This window comes from Falco naumanni, chromosome 4, assembly GCF_017639655.2.
Source record: "Falco naumanni isolate bFalNau1 chromosome 4, bFalNau1.pat, whole genome shotgun sequence".
NCBI lineage: Eukaryota > Metazoa > Chordata > Aves > Falconiformes > Falconidae > Falco > Falco naumanni.
In genome coordinates, this window is record NC_054057.1 from 106,457,245 (window position 1) to 106,470,369 (window position 13,125).

Genomic DNA, 13,125 nt, shown 5'->3' on the forward strand with positions numbered 1-13,125 from the left:
TCGGCGTTGCACAGCCCCCCGTCGCACCAGGCGGCCCCAAGCGCCCCGCGACAGCCCGCACGCATGCGCACCCCAACGCACCAAGCCCGGCCTCGACGGGCCGCAGCCCCGCCCCCAGCGCAAGCCCCGCCCCTGCCGCCGGCGGCTGCCAATACAGAGGCGGCGGGCGGGGTGGGCCGCACCCTGAGGGGGGGGCTGAGCCAAGATGGCGGCGGGGGGAGCGCGGGCCGGTCTGGGGGCCGGGGCGTGCGGCGGCGGCGGCGGCAGCCGGAGGGGAGCCGTGACGGCGTGAGCGCGGCGGCGGCGGCGGCGGCGGCGGCTGGTCCCCTGCGCTTCTCGCGGCGTCATGGAAGCGGCGGCGGGGGGCGAGGACGGCGAGGAGCCCCCGCGAGGGGCCCGAGTCCTGGGTTCCGAGCTGGTGGAGACCTACACGGTGCGGGGTCGGGAGGAGGCGGGGGAGCGGCGGAGTCCGTGCGGGGGCGAGTGCGGGGGCCGTGCGGGCCGTGCCGGGCGGCGGGGGGGGAGCGGGCCCGCCTCGCCGCCGCCTCAGGCAGCCGGCGGGGTGCCGGGGGGAGCGGGCTGGGGCCGGGCTTGGCGCCACCGCCGGGGAAGCCGAGCGGCAGCTCCCGGCCCGGTGCCGTGCCCGGAGCGAGAACAATTCGGCAGAAGTTTCCGAGCGGCTCCTGCCCCCGGGGAGGGCTGCGGGAGCGGGGCGGGGGGCCCCGGCGGCTGGCTCGGCCCTGAGCCCCGCGCAGCCCGCGCCCTCCGGCAGGGCTGGTGCTTCCGCGGGGCTGAGCGTGCGGGCGCGCTGGTGCTGCCCGTACCTGTCCACGCGTGTGTCTCCGTGCGTGTGCGTGGTTATGGAAAATCGTTACCGAGCAGACATGGCTTTTAAAGCTGGGCTGACTAGTGTGGGAAGGCTTTCCTTCTGATGAAAACACGGTAAAAATCTCTCTTGTAAAGCTAATCTTATTTCCAGAGGAAACCACATGATTTTGTATAGATAGTTTTTCTCTTCCCCTACGAAAATAAAAAAGGGGGAAAGACTGTTAGCACAGCAGCGTTTTTGTTTGGGGAAGGAATGAAATTTTTGATGTGTAACTTGTTTTTTAAGTGGTTGCATTCTACTGAGACTTAATTGGCCTGTTTTTCAGGAAGACGCTCATTATAAAACAAATCTCTGCATAATTGCAGGCAGAAAACATCTTAAGCACACCACCCTTTAGTTATGTAACTAAAATTTTTCTGCTCCTACCTTATTTTAGTGTGATTTGATTTATATTATTTTTGCAGAATGCACAGAATGGCATCAGGTTTCTTCCTGCTGTAGGAACCTAAAAGAGAAAGGGGAGCAATGGTCTATATAGGCAGTATTTGTAAAGTTGTGTAATAGTTACAAGAAATACTTAAGATTGCTGCTTTTGAAAAGGTATCCAGAGAAAACAGAGCCTTTAATAGGACAGAGCATTTACACAGCTGTAGTACGTGGAGGGCCTAACTTCAGTTGATAACCCTTGATACGTCATTGTGTGGGAATGGCTGTCAAGCGGTGAGTTTTATGCATATTTGCAGGCAAAAGTGTAATGAGCATTCAGTGAAGGAGTTGGTTAGGAGCTTAAAACAAATTCTTGAAAATTGCTTCAGCTCTTTCTGTTATGGTAGTTACATCATGCGTACACATGGAAACAATACTGCTGCTGTTGAGCTGTTATCGCTGCGTGTGCGAGGATGTGGTTCATCCTCCAAGCAAGTTTGTTTCACAGTCCTCGGTCAGCCGAGAGGCATGGTGGCACAGTGACTGGAAACTTCCACTTCAGGTGTGAACCAAGGCTCAGTGGTGTTAATGTTGGTGTTGAGAATTTTTTTAGTAGTGCTTTGCAATGCAGCAAATGAGAAATTCAAGTGAATTTAGTTGAGGAAATGTCAAAATGTTACTTGCCCCCTTATTCCACTGGAGGTTATGGACACAAGAGGTGAAATGTTAGATACTTTGCTGTTTCAGCCTGCAAACTAGTACGGTAGAGCCAGCCTTTGGAAATACCATTGATGTGCGCGATTGAGCTAACAACTCCAACAGGAATCATCACGGTTTTGAAAGTACCTTCATAATTACACAGAACTGTGGGCCTCCCCAATACGTTTTACAGGATTTAACCTCACAACTGTTAAATGGATGTCATTAAAACAAGTCTCCTTCTATTGAGATTTTCTTCACTTCTACTCGGGTGTATAACTTTGCTGTAAGTAGTGTTCAGCAGATATCTGATGGGGATTTTAAGCTGCTGCAGCCAAGCCCAAGGAAGCTTCTTTTTTCAAGGCCAGATTTCTTCTTTAATGATTATGGTTCCAGGAACACCATGCTATTTTAATGCCATTTTTCTTGGGAGCTTTAAAAGTAGCATGTTTGAAGGGCAGGATTTACAAGTATGAGGTCTTTGATTCTTCTGCTGCATTTTTGAAGGAGTTCTGCCATTAAGCTTACCTGTGTGTAAACCTCCAAAACCTGTTAATGGGACTGTTAGCCTGCAGCCAGTTTGTATGAAGTGGACCCAAGCCATTAAAAAGGTAGGAATAGATCTTTAAATGAAAATAAACAAAATTATTCACAAGGTGAAATGTTTCACGAAAATTAGCATTTGTGTTTAGTATTCAAAATTAGATCAGTGGCACTTAAGGCTGTGATAAAGACCTGTATCAGAGCAGAAGTGAAGAAGTTAATCTCAATAGGAGGAGACTTGTTTTAATGACATCCATTTAACAGTTGTGAGGTTAAATCCTGTAAAACGTGTTGGGGAGGCCCACAGTTCTGTGTAATTTTGAAGGTACTCTCAAAAATGTGATGATTCTTGTTGGAGTTGTTAGCGTGGAAGGCAAAGTATGGATAAATTCAGCAGGAAAAAATACTGCACTTGTTGATGTTTTTTCTGTTGAGTTAGAAAAGTATGAGCATTTTTACTAGGTATTTCTCCTGCATGTGCTGCTCCAGCTGGATGCTGACTGAAGACTGGCTGATTGCTAGAAGGCCTCAAGGCTGCCAGTGCTTCACTTGTTTCCTGCTATGCATTTGTTTGGCCTAAAATTGCCTTCCTGCTTTTCCTGTCTTCTGCAGCTGTTTTTCATATAAATACTACCTTTGATATTTAAGGAAAATACTGTGGCTTCCTTGAATGGGTGTAAACTGTGACTATGTAGTGAGGCAGGGAGGAGATGCGGTTTCATCACTGCTCTGGAATTTGGGACCTACTGGCTGCAGACACACCTGTGTCCCAGTCTTCCTCTGGGCAGCACTGCTGGTCATCCGTTGGGTGTCTTTTTCTTTACAGTACTGAAGTATGTGAAATTGGATGAAAGATGCTGTAGAACTGTGAGATAGAGATGTATAGGGAGTAAACAAAAGGCAGTCTGGAATCACCGCTGTTCATTTAACAGCTGGTTTAAAAATTAAGTATCTTAAAATTTTAGTAAATATTTCACCTTAAATATTTAGGGGGATGAAGGCATGCTGCTTGGAGGTGTCAGCACCTTACTGGGAAGAGTTTGTAGCGGCTGGTTAGAAAATAATGAAAATGTACAGTGCTGCAGATACACTAAACACTTTTAACAAAGCAGAACTTAGCCAAAACAACAGGTTTATAGAAGAACATACAAAATTTGTTACACAGAACGGTTTGGTAGAGACACAAGGAGAGGGAAAACCTGTGAATGTAAATACTTTTGCATTGCAGCTCAATAGAAGTGCAGGTTATGGCATAAATATGGATGGAGATTTCACATGGTATATTTATGTCTGGGAGACAGTGCAGTGTGAGAGAATTTAATCATTTATCCATGTGTGCCTTCTAGCAGTTGGCTTGACAGGTTGGCAGTCCTTGAAGATCTTAAACTGTCAGCTTTGTCATATTAGTGCACTCAAAATTAATTGAAGATTAACTTAGATATCTGACTTTTTTAGAAACTTAGGAGGGGGGTGTGGTCTAAAATTATTTCTGTATTGAAACAAGTCTTTGGAGCACATAAGCATATTGCATTTGTATTTCTTCTTAAAGATAATGACAGCTTGTGGATTGATTTGAAATTAGTTGCTGTCATTCTGCATACTGATGCTGTTTGAGGGGTGAATATACACTGCTAGCTCTGGCTGTGTTCAATGTGGGGAATGCTATGGCTTTTTATAAACTTAATTTGAGGAATTGTATCAGTGCAGGTAAACCCTCGCTTTAACAGGTAGTTTCCTGACCAGACTGTCTGGCTCCGTGATGTGTTTCTAGAAGTGGTCAGTGATTGCCATTTCAGAAAAAGGATATGAAACCTTTATTATGTTTACTCTGTATTGTGTACAGAGAGGAGAGGCATTCCTTCCTCATCTCACGAGATGTGAAGTTCGCTGTGTTTTTAATGTCTGATCTGAGGTTTTATGCATTGTGTACTCAATTGGCATTGCATTTAGCTATACTGTTTGAGCTGTTGTGATTTAGCACAGTTAGCTTTTAAAAAAACTAGTCTTTTTATTATGGCTTGTAAATGTAGTACTACTTCAGTTCTAACTTTAGTCTTCTGGTTTCTTTGAGTCTCCTTGCTTTCCTCGGGGCTATAAGGTACTTTTGAATACTCAGGTTATTCCTGTTTTAGTTTTTCACTGGCACAGCTAATAGTCTTGATCTGCTGTTTCCCAACACAAACAACATGACAGGAAAGCAGGCGCAGGCCTTAATTGAGACTGTAATTTTGTGTAGTCCTTCATCTGTGTTTTCAGTACTCGTCCGAACACTGATGTGTCACTTGCTGTACGCACTAGTCAGACTTCTTTATTCAGTCCTCTGTAGGACTTGGGTTTTGTTCAGCAAGCCGGTGTCAGCTGCTTACAAAAATATAGCTGGTATATAGTTAATCTTTTTTAATGCAAGTGGTATTGTATTTAGTGTTTGGTGTTCTGCTGGTCTGTATTAACAGTAAATGAAAACTGGCCTTTTATGTAACAAATTGAAACTGTTGATGTTTTTTTTTCTCAAGTGGATTTAGCAACTAGGAGTGCATCATTCTTATAGCAGCTATGAGTCAGGTCTGTGTGATCTGTGGTAGTAAGCAAGTTCTCAACTGTATTAAATGTTTTCAGGATTTGATTATGAATTGGTATTTTCCCCAAGGAATATAGCTAGATTGGATAACACACTTTATTTAATTTCTTATTTTCAAGTAGCTGTAGAACTGGTTTTGCTGAGCCTTGTTTACTACTTTGTGTTTTATTTCTATACCTTTATAGTTTCTTTGGGGTGGCTTGCTTGTGGCATATCCAAAGGTAGATTGTGAGCTTCCTGCAGAACCAGTACTGTTCAATCTGGAAAGCTGGCTACAATGACAGTCTTCAATTGTTTGGTACCTGCATGGCTAAAAATACTTAGTTTTGTGTAAAGAAATATTGGGTTACTTTAGATAGTTGTTGTGATTCTTTGGGGACAATTGTAACTCTCAGGAAGCGTCTTGTGTGCTCTACCCTAAAATGAATAAAATAGTTAACATCCAACCAGCCAAAGGATTTCTCTAGATTTCTGAAGGGTTAAGCTCCAGATTTCTGCTTAACTGTGAAGTGACAGAAGGATGCTTACCTTTTGCCTGTAGTAGAACTTTGTAGATTGAAGAAGGGATATTGCTGTGTCAGGCTTGTTGTGGATAGCTGTGATACCAACCGAGCTAGCAGAAATCTTCAGAAAAAGAAGTTGCTTAGAGATCTTGTTTATTAACCTTGAGGTTGCAAAAATTAAAGCCATTGCTTTACATTAAGAGGCATTTGCATGTTTGTGTGGAGCAGCCTCATGAATGAGACTAGGCATCCTACATTAGCAAAATTACTTCAGAGTTTGGATTAGCTTTTATTTAACTATGATACTGAATGTAGAATCACCTTACAGTGCTACATTAACCAGCATGTCTCACTGTCAGCTTCTCTTTAAGACAAATGCTTTGCACTTCCCTTACTTTAATTTCTTCCTTTCAGGTATACATTATTCAGGTCAGTGTTGGCAATCATCAGTGGACAGTCAAACATCGTTACAGTGATTTCCATGACCTGCATGAAAAGGTAAGGGTATTAAAACTGTGGCCTCCGTCTCTTAAAAAGCATTGTATAGTTTGTGTGGTTCTGTCACGTGGTATGTAAATTCTCAATAAAAGTGAGAATATCTGCCAGATACCATCTGAACTGCAGACTAAATCCTTTTTGCATGAACTATATTACTTGCCCCCATGACATTCCCCTCTTGAACAGGGGGAGGTTGGGCTGGACAGCTTTTAGTCTTGGACAGAAGCAGTTTGTATCAAAGAGTGAAGTTCAGGCTAGAGTCATTACATTTTTTTGCCAAGAGAGAATGGTTATGATCAGCTGATCTGGTAACCAAAAGCTGGATTGGAGCAAAGACTCTCTTCTGGGTAAAGTGGATGACAAAACTGTCCTTACATTAGCATTGGGTAGTTCCTAACCAGTGTTGATTAAAAACAGCAAGTGAAAATGAGGGAAAGTCCACCATATTCAAGATCGGGCTGCTTTCTCAAAACCACAGTGGTTATTCTGTTGTTTTATCACCTTAGTTACATTCTACCCTGTGAGTGATTTTCTGAGAAAACACTATTACTTTTAATGATAAAACATTAAAATACCTAATATTTTGCAGTCAATAGCTAAATTTACTGAACTAGTTTTATTTTTGGATCTTACCAGGATCAAGCAACACGCTCTTAATGTGTTCTATTACATCTTTTGTGTGAGTTCAGATGGTGAGTCAGGTAGTAACTCTGGTCTCTTGTTTTTCAGCTTGTTTCAGAAAAGAAAATAGATAAAAATCTCTTACCTCCTAAGAAGATTATTGGAAAAAATTCCAAAAGCCTGGTGGAGAAAAGGCAAAAGGAATTAGAGGTCTACCTGCAAACTCTGCTAGTCAAGTTCCCGGTTACTGCTCCAAAAGTTTTGTCACACTTCCTACACTTTCATTTATATGTAAGTTACGGTTTTAGCCTATGAATGGGGGCCCGAGTGTCTTTCCCTGGTTCTCTGACTTTGAGAGAATTGTATGGAATGTTCAGAAAATAGCTGAAACTGCTTTTTTCTAGCATTTTACACAATATAACAAAGCATATTTTAAAGATTTTTTTTGACACCACTTTTTATTGCAGTAGGTAATGTGCTGGGAAGTAGTTGTGGGTAGGGATGCTAAAGAGAAGGAAGTAAGTGCTGGCAGGATAGTTGGAAGCTGTGAATAAATCTGAAGCTGAATTGGTTGTTAGGCTGAAGCAACATTGCATAATTGATCCACACACCCCCTACTTAGTGGTTAATGGTTGGAGTTGTGGTTCACACTGAAACAGTTTCCAGTAGCTCAAATGAAGAAAAACAGTGCTTCTCTGAGAAGCGCACTCGCTGATGGAGTGGCCTCTGGAGAAACAGCTCCAGCCAGCAGACAGAATGTTACGGTAAAGGATGTTTGAAGAAAGAAGCAATGTCTTGCTTTCATGTTCAGATTGCAATTTGTTTGTTCATCTCTTGTGTATAATTAGGCTTTTTTTCAGTATGGCATCATGTTGTGAGGGGGAGAATGGATTTTATAAAGAGGAAAATGCACTGGAGAACTTGGTGGAAAGGAGGAGCAGTAAATTGTGTTGGGGTGGGATGTGCTGAGATGGCCCTTCATGATTTCACGTAAAGACTTCAGAAATGAGTCACAAGTGGTCCATTAGGTGTGTTAATTAAGGTTTAGCAACAAAGAAAAAACTGGTTTAGTTATGTTACATGAACATAATTATACTGATGCGACTTTAGAGTTTGACTTAGATAAACAGTAGAAGGTTTACTTCAGAGTGTTGCTATTGCCCTGCAGATTTGAGTGAGAAGCACTAGGTTATTACAGTCAAGGCCTCTAAAATGGATTAGAGGTTTTAAATATATTAAAAATATGTGTGATACTGTTAGGGACAATTCTGTTCAGATGGAGCAAACTTCCTGATAATCAGGAAACTGCATAATTTTTCTCTTCTCTATCTAGTCTGTCTTGTAAATGATGTCTGTTGCATTGGTGTTTCAGTGCTGTAACTTGAACAAAGGTTTTCATGCAGGCAGAAATTCTTCCTAGTCCCTCTTGTTTTTCAGCTAGACTATTGTTTTCCTCTTGCTGTAATGCTCATGCTTTTTTACTTTTCCAAAGAACTGGTGTTATTTGGATATGAATGCTTCCCTGCTTCTGTACTGTACTTGTGTATTAAGAGCAAAGTTGTTGTTTAATCTGCATTTCTTTGCTTTAGGGGTGCCTGGGTTGAGGTGTGAACTCAATTGTTTTTGCTTTGAACTTTAGAGTACTTTTAAATATTTACCAAAAAAAAATATGTTATTCAGCAGAAAAGCTAAATATTTACCACAGCATTTCTACTGGAAAATGACCTTCCTGCAGAACTTTGATCTTTTAAAATATCTGTTGCCAGACAGCCCATGTGCATGCTTGAACCATTATGATCCCTGATACTGCCTCATTAGCTTATGTAAGAAGGCTGCAATACTTTTTGTCTATTCTTATTTGTAGTATTTCCAGTAGGGATTTTTTAATTTTATTTCTCAGCTGAGTAGAAAGAACTGCCATAAATACCCTAAAACCACTTCAGAGCCTTTACATGTCACAGGCAAGAGCCAGGTACTGTTAGTGAAGAGAAGCAGTTGCATGTGACAGCAATGTAGAACATTATTGTTACTTGTGACATCAAATAGGATGTCTGCAGGGATATGAGGGTGCTTGTATTGTTGTACCCTTACACTTTGTCATCTTAGAAGGTCTGGTTTGTTAACTTGGTTACAGATAGACGCTTTTGCAAGGGAAGTATTGAATTTCCCACAAACTGCTGTTCAGACACCTGCAAACAATGGACTTCTGTGGGTGTGATGCATATAAGTAGTCAGAGCTCAGACAGAGGTCTCTTGTAGATCTGACAGAGAAATAGAGTTGCTTTTTTTGCCTGCTAGTCACTGAACAGTCCAAGTCATCATCTTGTTTCAATTATAAATGTAGAAAAAATTTCTGCTGTGTCCCACATGACAAAAGGGATACAGAGTATAGTTTTCAATTTTAAGTCTGTGCATGACAGATGGGTGTAATTGGTTTATTCAAATGTGAGTCAGAATTGTTGAGTTTTGTTTGAAATGCAGCTTCTAGCTTGTTGTTCTCAAAACTGTGGTATGGAGGCTTTGTTCATCCTTAGTGAGTGGGGTTTCAGTTATACCAAGAATGTGCTTTTCTAAAATGCTTGCCTCATCAGATGAGCTGAACTGTGCTGCAGATGTCCTGTGGATTTATTCCCTTGTTATGAATCATGAGGGATTTGTTGGCAAACTAAACTCATCAATTATTCATTTGGTGATGATCCATAATATTTGTTTATCCTTTGCAGCTACCTTAAAATGAGATGTGTGTGTCTAGGGGAAGCTTCACTATTACAAATAGTTTTATTTTGTTCTTTCTGTGGGCCTTTGAGAGCAAACTGTTAGAAATGCTTGGAACTATTTCTGGGCTTTCACAGAGCGTTTGCTTTTTGTGGAGGTAAGTATGCCCAGATGGGAGATACTTGTACTGACCTTTGTGCATCTTTCCATTTAGAAAGAACGAATCCCTGGGCTGAAAGTTTTCAGCCTTTTTCTTTCCTCCTGGAGCTGTCAGTGCCCATAATGAAGGTTGAGCAGCTCGTTAGGTCCAGGAGGGTGGAGAAGGTGGGTGGTGGGGAAAAGGGGCTTTTGAATTACTTGGCAGGCAAGCATCATAAGGTTGAAGTCCAGAAGACTAATTACTATACTTATCTCTTCTCTGTAGACCTGTTAATCTAAAGTTTTATGTATATTGTGATATTCCAAAGAAATGTTCAGTGCTTGATGCGTTAGGTTAATCTTAATTTTAAAAATTAAAGAACACTATACTGTAATAGTTTCTTCAAGACCAAGCTTTCTTTCAAGTTGGACTAGTAATAGTTGTTCTAGTTGGCTGTTGCCCCTTTCTAATATATGCAGGATGTGATTATTTGAACGTAGTTCAGTATCTTCCATCTTGGTAGTGAAAATCATATGACATTAAATAATTTCAGGTTATTTTTGTGAAGTATTTTCAAGTTACAATGAAATCCATAAGACATAATCACTGTTGCTTTGCTTAAAAAAAAGTCCATGTGGTCCATGGAACCATAAGTATGTAAATAATACTGGATTACAACGGTTTATTCTTTGCAGGAGATCAATGGGATCACTGCTGCATTGGCTGAAGAGCTCTTCCACAAAGGTAAAGGACTTGCAAGAATTTAACTGGGAACAGTTTCTTCTATGTGCATGCGTTCATATACCTGTGATATTAATCTCCAGACAGTGAGATCTGAATCTTCTGTACCAGACTTTCTTTCCTTTCTTTCTTTTCACCACCTTCTTGCTGTTTGCACTTGGATTCACCCTGCATTTTGGGGGAGCTGTAACAGTAGTGCAGCTGCTTTTGGAAACAAAACAGGGAAATTGGTGATTGTAGATTTTGAAAAGGGCCTACTTGTCTGTGCCCTTAAAGGGCAGGATGTAGTTACTGGTGAGCAGAAGCTTGTTAAGCTTTCTGTCTTGGTATGTAAGGAAGTTTGTTTTGTCAGTGACCCTCGATATATTGAGTGTTAAATGCAGGAGACCACTTTACATATCTAAATAAATATTGTTCTTCCACCTAGTCAGTTAATTAAGGATGTGTGTTTCTGAGGCCGGCAGATAAAATTGAAATGTACTTTACGTAACTGCAGCAGCTCTAACTGGTCCATTAACAACAGGAGGCATGTGGAATGTGATTAACCCATGCTAATTTTGTTTAGAAGGACATGCTAGATGTTAGTGTATAATTCCAGTTGATGTGATAGGTGAAGCGTGTTTCAGCGTGCCATGTCAGATTGTTCTGTCACAAAATCAACTTTAGGTGAAGCCATTTCAGAGGGTCCACTCATTGTAACACTTTAGGAAGCTCCTGAAGAAATCTTTTCTTGACTTTCTTGTCTGCAGTCTCACTGATACCAGAATCATTGACGTCTGACTGCTGTATATTAGTGTAGCCTTCCAGTAACGTGCAGCTGGACTCTTGGACTTACTCCCACTGAAGCCAAAGGGAATTTTACTCCTCAGAGCATTTTGGAGAACTCTGCTTATGACAGCTGATGCTCTCTTGTCTGTGAAGTCAAACTGATGTCCCTAAAAGGAAGAGGAGAAATATACTAATTCTATATGTGCATGTTCTGACTGCTTGTGGTGCCATCAGAGAGGTTTTTGGATGCTGTTTCCTACTGTTCTTAGAATGAAATAGAATTGTAAAAATATCAGATAATGCATCTCATTCTAGGAGTTTGCATTGGTATTAGTTTGAAAGTCCTCATAATCTCAAAGAAAACGTACTTGCTTCAGTTCTGCATTTAGGCAGCGTAGCAAAAGATGTAAGGTCTGTTTTTTAGATGGCAGGTGCTGCATTTTCTGAAGAGAATAAGTACTGCCATAGAACTTAGGGATATCTTGGAAAAAGTTTAGTAACTCTTACATTATGTAAATGGATCCTGTATTACATTATGTAACAGGATCCAATCCTGTTAAGACTGAGGGAAATTTGCCATTGCTTGCATTAGGAGATTCAGCCTTGTATGGTGAGTGTCCATTTGAACACCTAGGTTATCCTGGTATAAAAAAAATAATTCAGCCATTCTGGTTTAAAGTGACAAAGGATGGTTATTTGGTATCTCAGTCATGAGCTTAGAGTAAAATGACAAACATTTAGTCTCTTAACATTACATCTTCCATGTACCGTTTATTCTTTTGTAACCGTAGCAGCATTGCATTTGACACCATCATATTCTTTTTCAGGAGAGCAGTTGTTAATGGCTGGAGAAGTCTTCACCATCAGACCCTTGCAGTTATATGCTGTCACTCAACAGTTGCTACAGGGGAAACCTACATGTGCTAATGGAGACGCCAAAACAGATCTAGGTCATATTCTAGATTTCACTTGTAGACTCAAGTATTTAAAGGTGAGCTATGCTTGCACAGATGAGAGATGTTGTTTCTACCAGGCTGACATGATTCTTTGCATGCTTTTGGAGTCTGGTTTGAATGTACTAGAATTTTACTGATAGTAAACACCTGTGAGCATTTAGAAGTCAATGTTAAACTGGTGTTTATTTCGCCAACCTTCAGTACACATAGTTCTCTCAAAGATGTTGATACTCCTGTGTGATATGGTCGTTTCAGCAGTGCTGTCTGTAGAGATGCAGCCACAGAATCTTACTGGGTGTTAGCAGGAGATAGATAAATGTTATTCTTTTCAACTGTGCATTCTTTGTGGACATTATGGGTAGGCCGGTGTATATGTATAGAATCATTTGGGTGGGAAAAGACTTTTGAGATAATGAAGTCCAACTATTAACCCAAGACTGCCAGGTCCATCACTACACCATGTCACTAAGAACTGCATCTGTGTTCTTTAAACTCTTCCAGGGATGGTGATTCCACTTACCTCCCTGGGCAGCCTGTTCCAATGCTTGACCACCCTTTCAGTGAGGAAATTTTTCCTACTATCCAATCTATCTTGGTGTAACTTGAGGCCATTCCCTCTTGTCCTGGCACTTGTTATCTGGGAGAAGAGACCTACCCCCACCTGCCTACAACCTCCTTTCAGGTAGTTGTAGAGAGCGATAAGATCCCTCCAAGTTTCCTCTTCCCTAGACTAAACTAACCCAGTTCCCTCAGCTGCTTTTCATAAGATGTCTTCTCTAGACCCTTCACCAGCCCTGTTGCCTGTCTCTGGACACACTCCAGCACCTCTGTGTCCCCCTTGAAGTGAGGGGGCCAAAACTGAACACAAGATTCGAGGTGCGGCCTCACCAGTGTACTCACAGAGTACAGGGGGATGATCACTGCCCTTGTCCCGCTGGCCACACAGTTTTTGCTACAAGCCAGGATGCTTTTGGCCGCCTTGGCCACCTGGGCGTGTTCAGCCAGCCATCAGCCAGCGCCCCCAGACCCTTTCCCACCAGGCAGCTTCCCCGCCACTCTGCCCCCAGCCTGTAGTGCTGTGGGGGGGTTGTTGTGACCCAACTGCAGGA

The 13,125-nt window shown here is 42.1% G+C and overlaps 1 protein-coding gene across 2 annotated transcripts in view; it reads left to right on the plus strand.

Annotated features, from left to right (window-relative positions):
• The first annotated feature begins 241 nt into the window (after positions 1-241).
• Positions 242-13,125, plus strand: part of NISCH (nischarin) — a 31,475-nt gene continuing 18,591 nt past the window's right edge. The window contains exons 1-5 of one of the 2 annotated variants that reach the window (XM_040590916.1): positions 242-433; positions 5,993-6,076; positions 6,806-6,988; positions 10,247-10,295; positions 11,888-12,051. In XM_040590916.1, coding sequence (XP_040446850.1) covers positions 347-433; positions 5,993-6,076; positions 6,806-6,988; positions 10,247-10,295; positions 11,888-12,051 — 567 coding nt within the window. In that variant the 5' untranslated portion in view covers positions 242-346. The remainder of the gene's footprint in view (positions 434-5,992; positions 6,077-6,805; positions 6,989-10,246; positions 10,296-11,887; positions 12,052-13,125) is intronic. The other variant, XM_040590915.1, reaches the window with a different exon arrangement.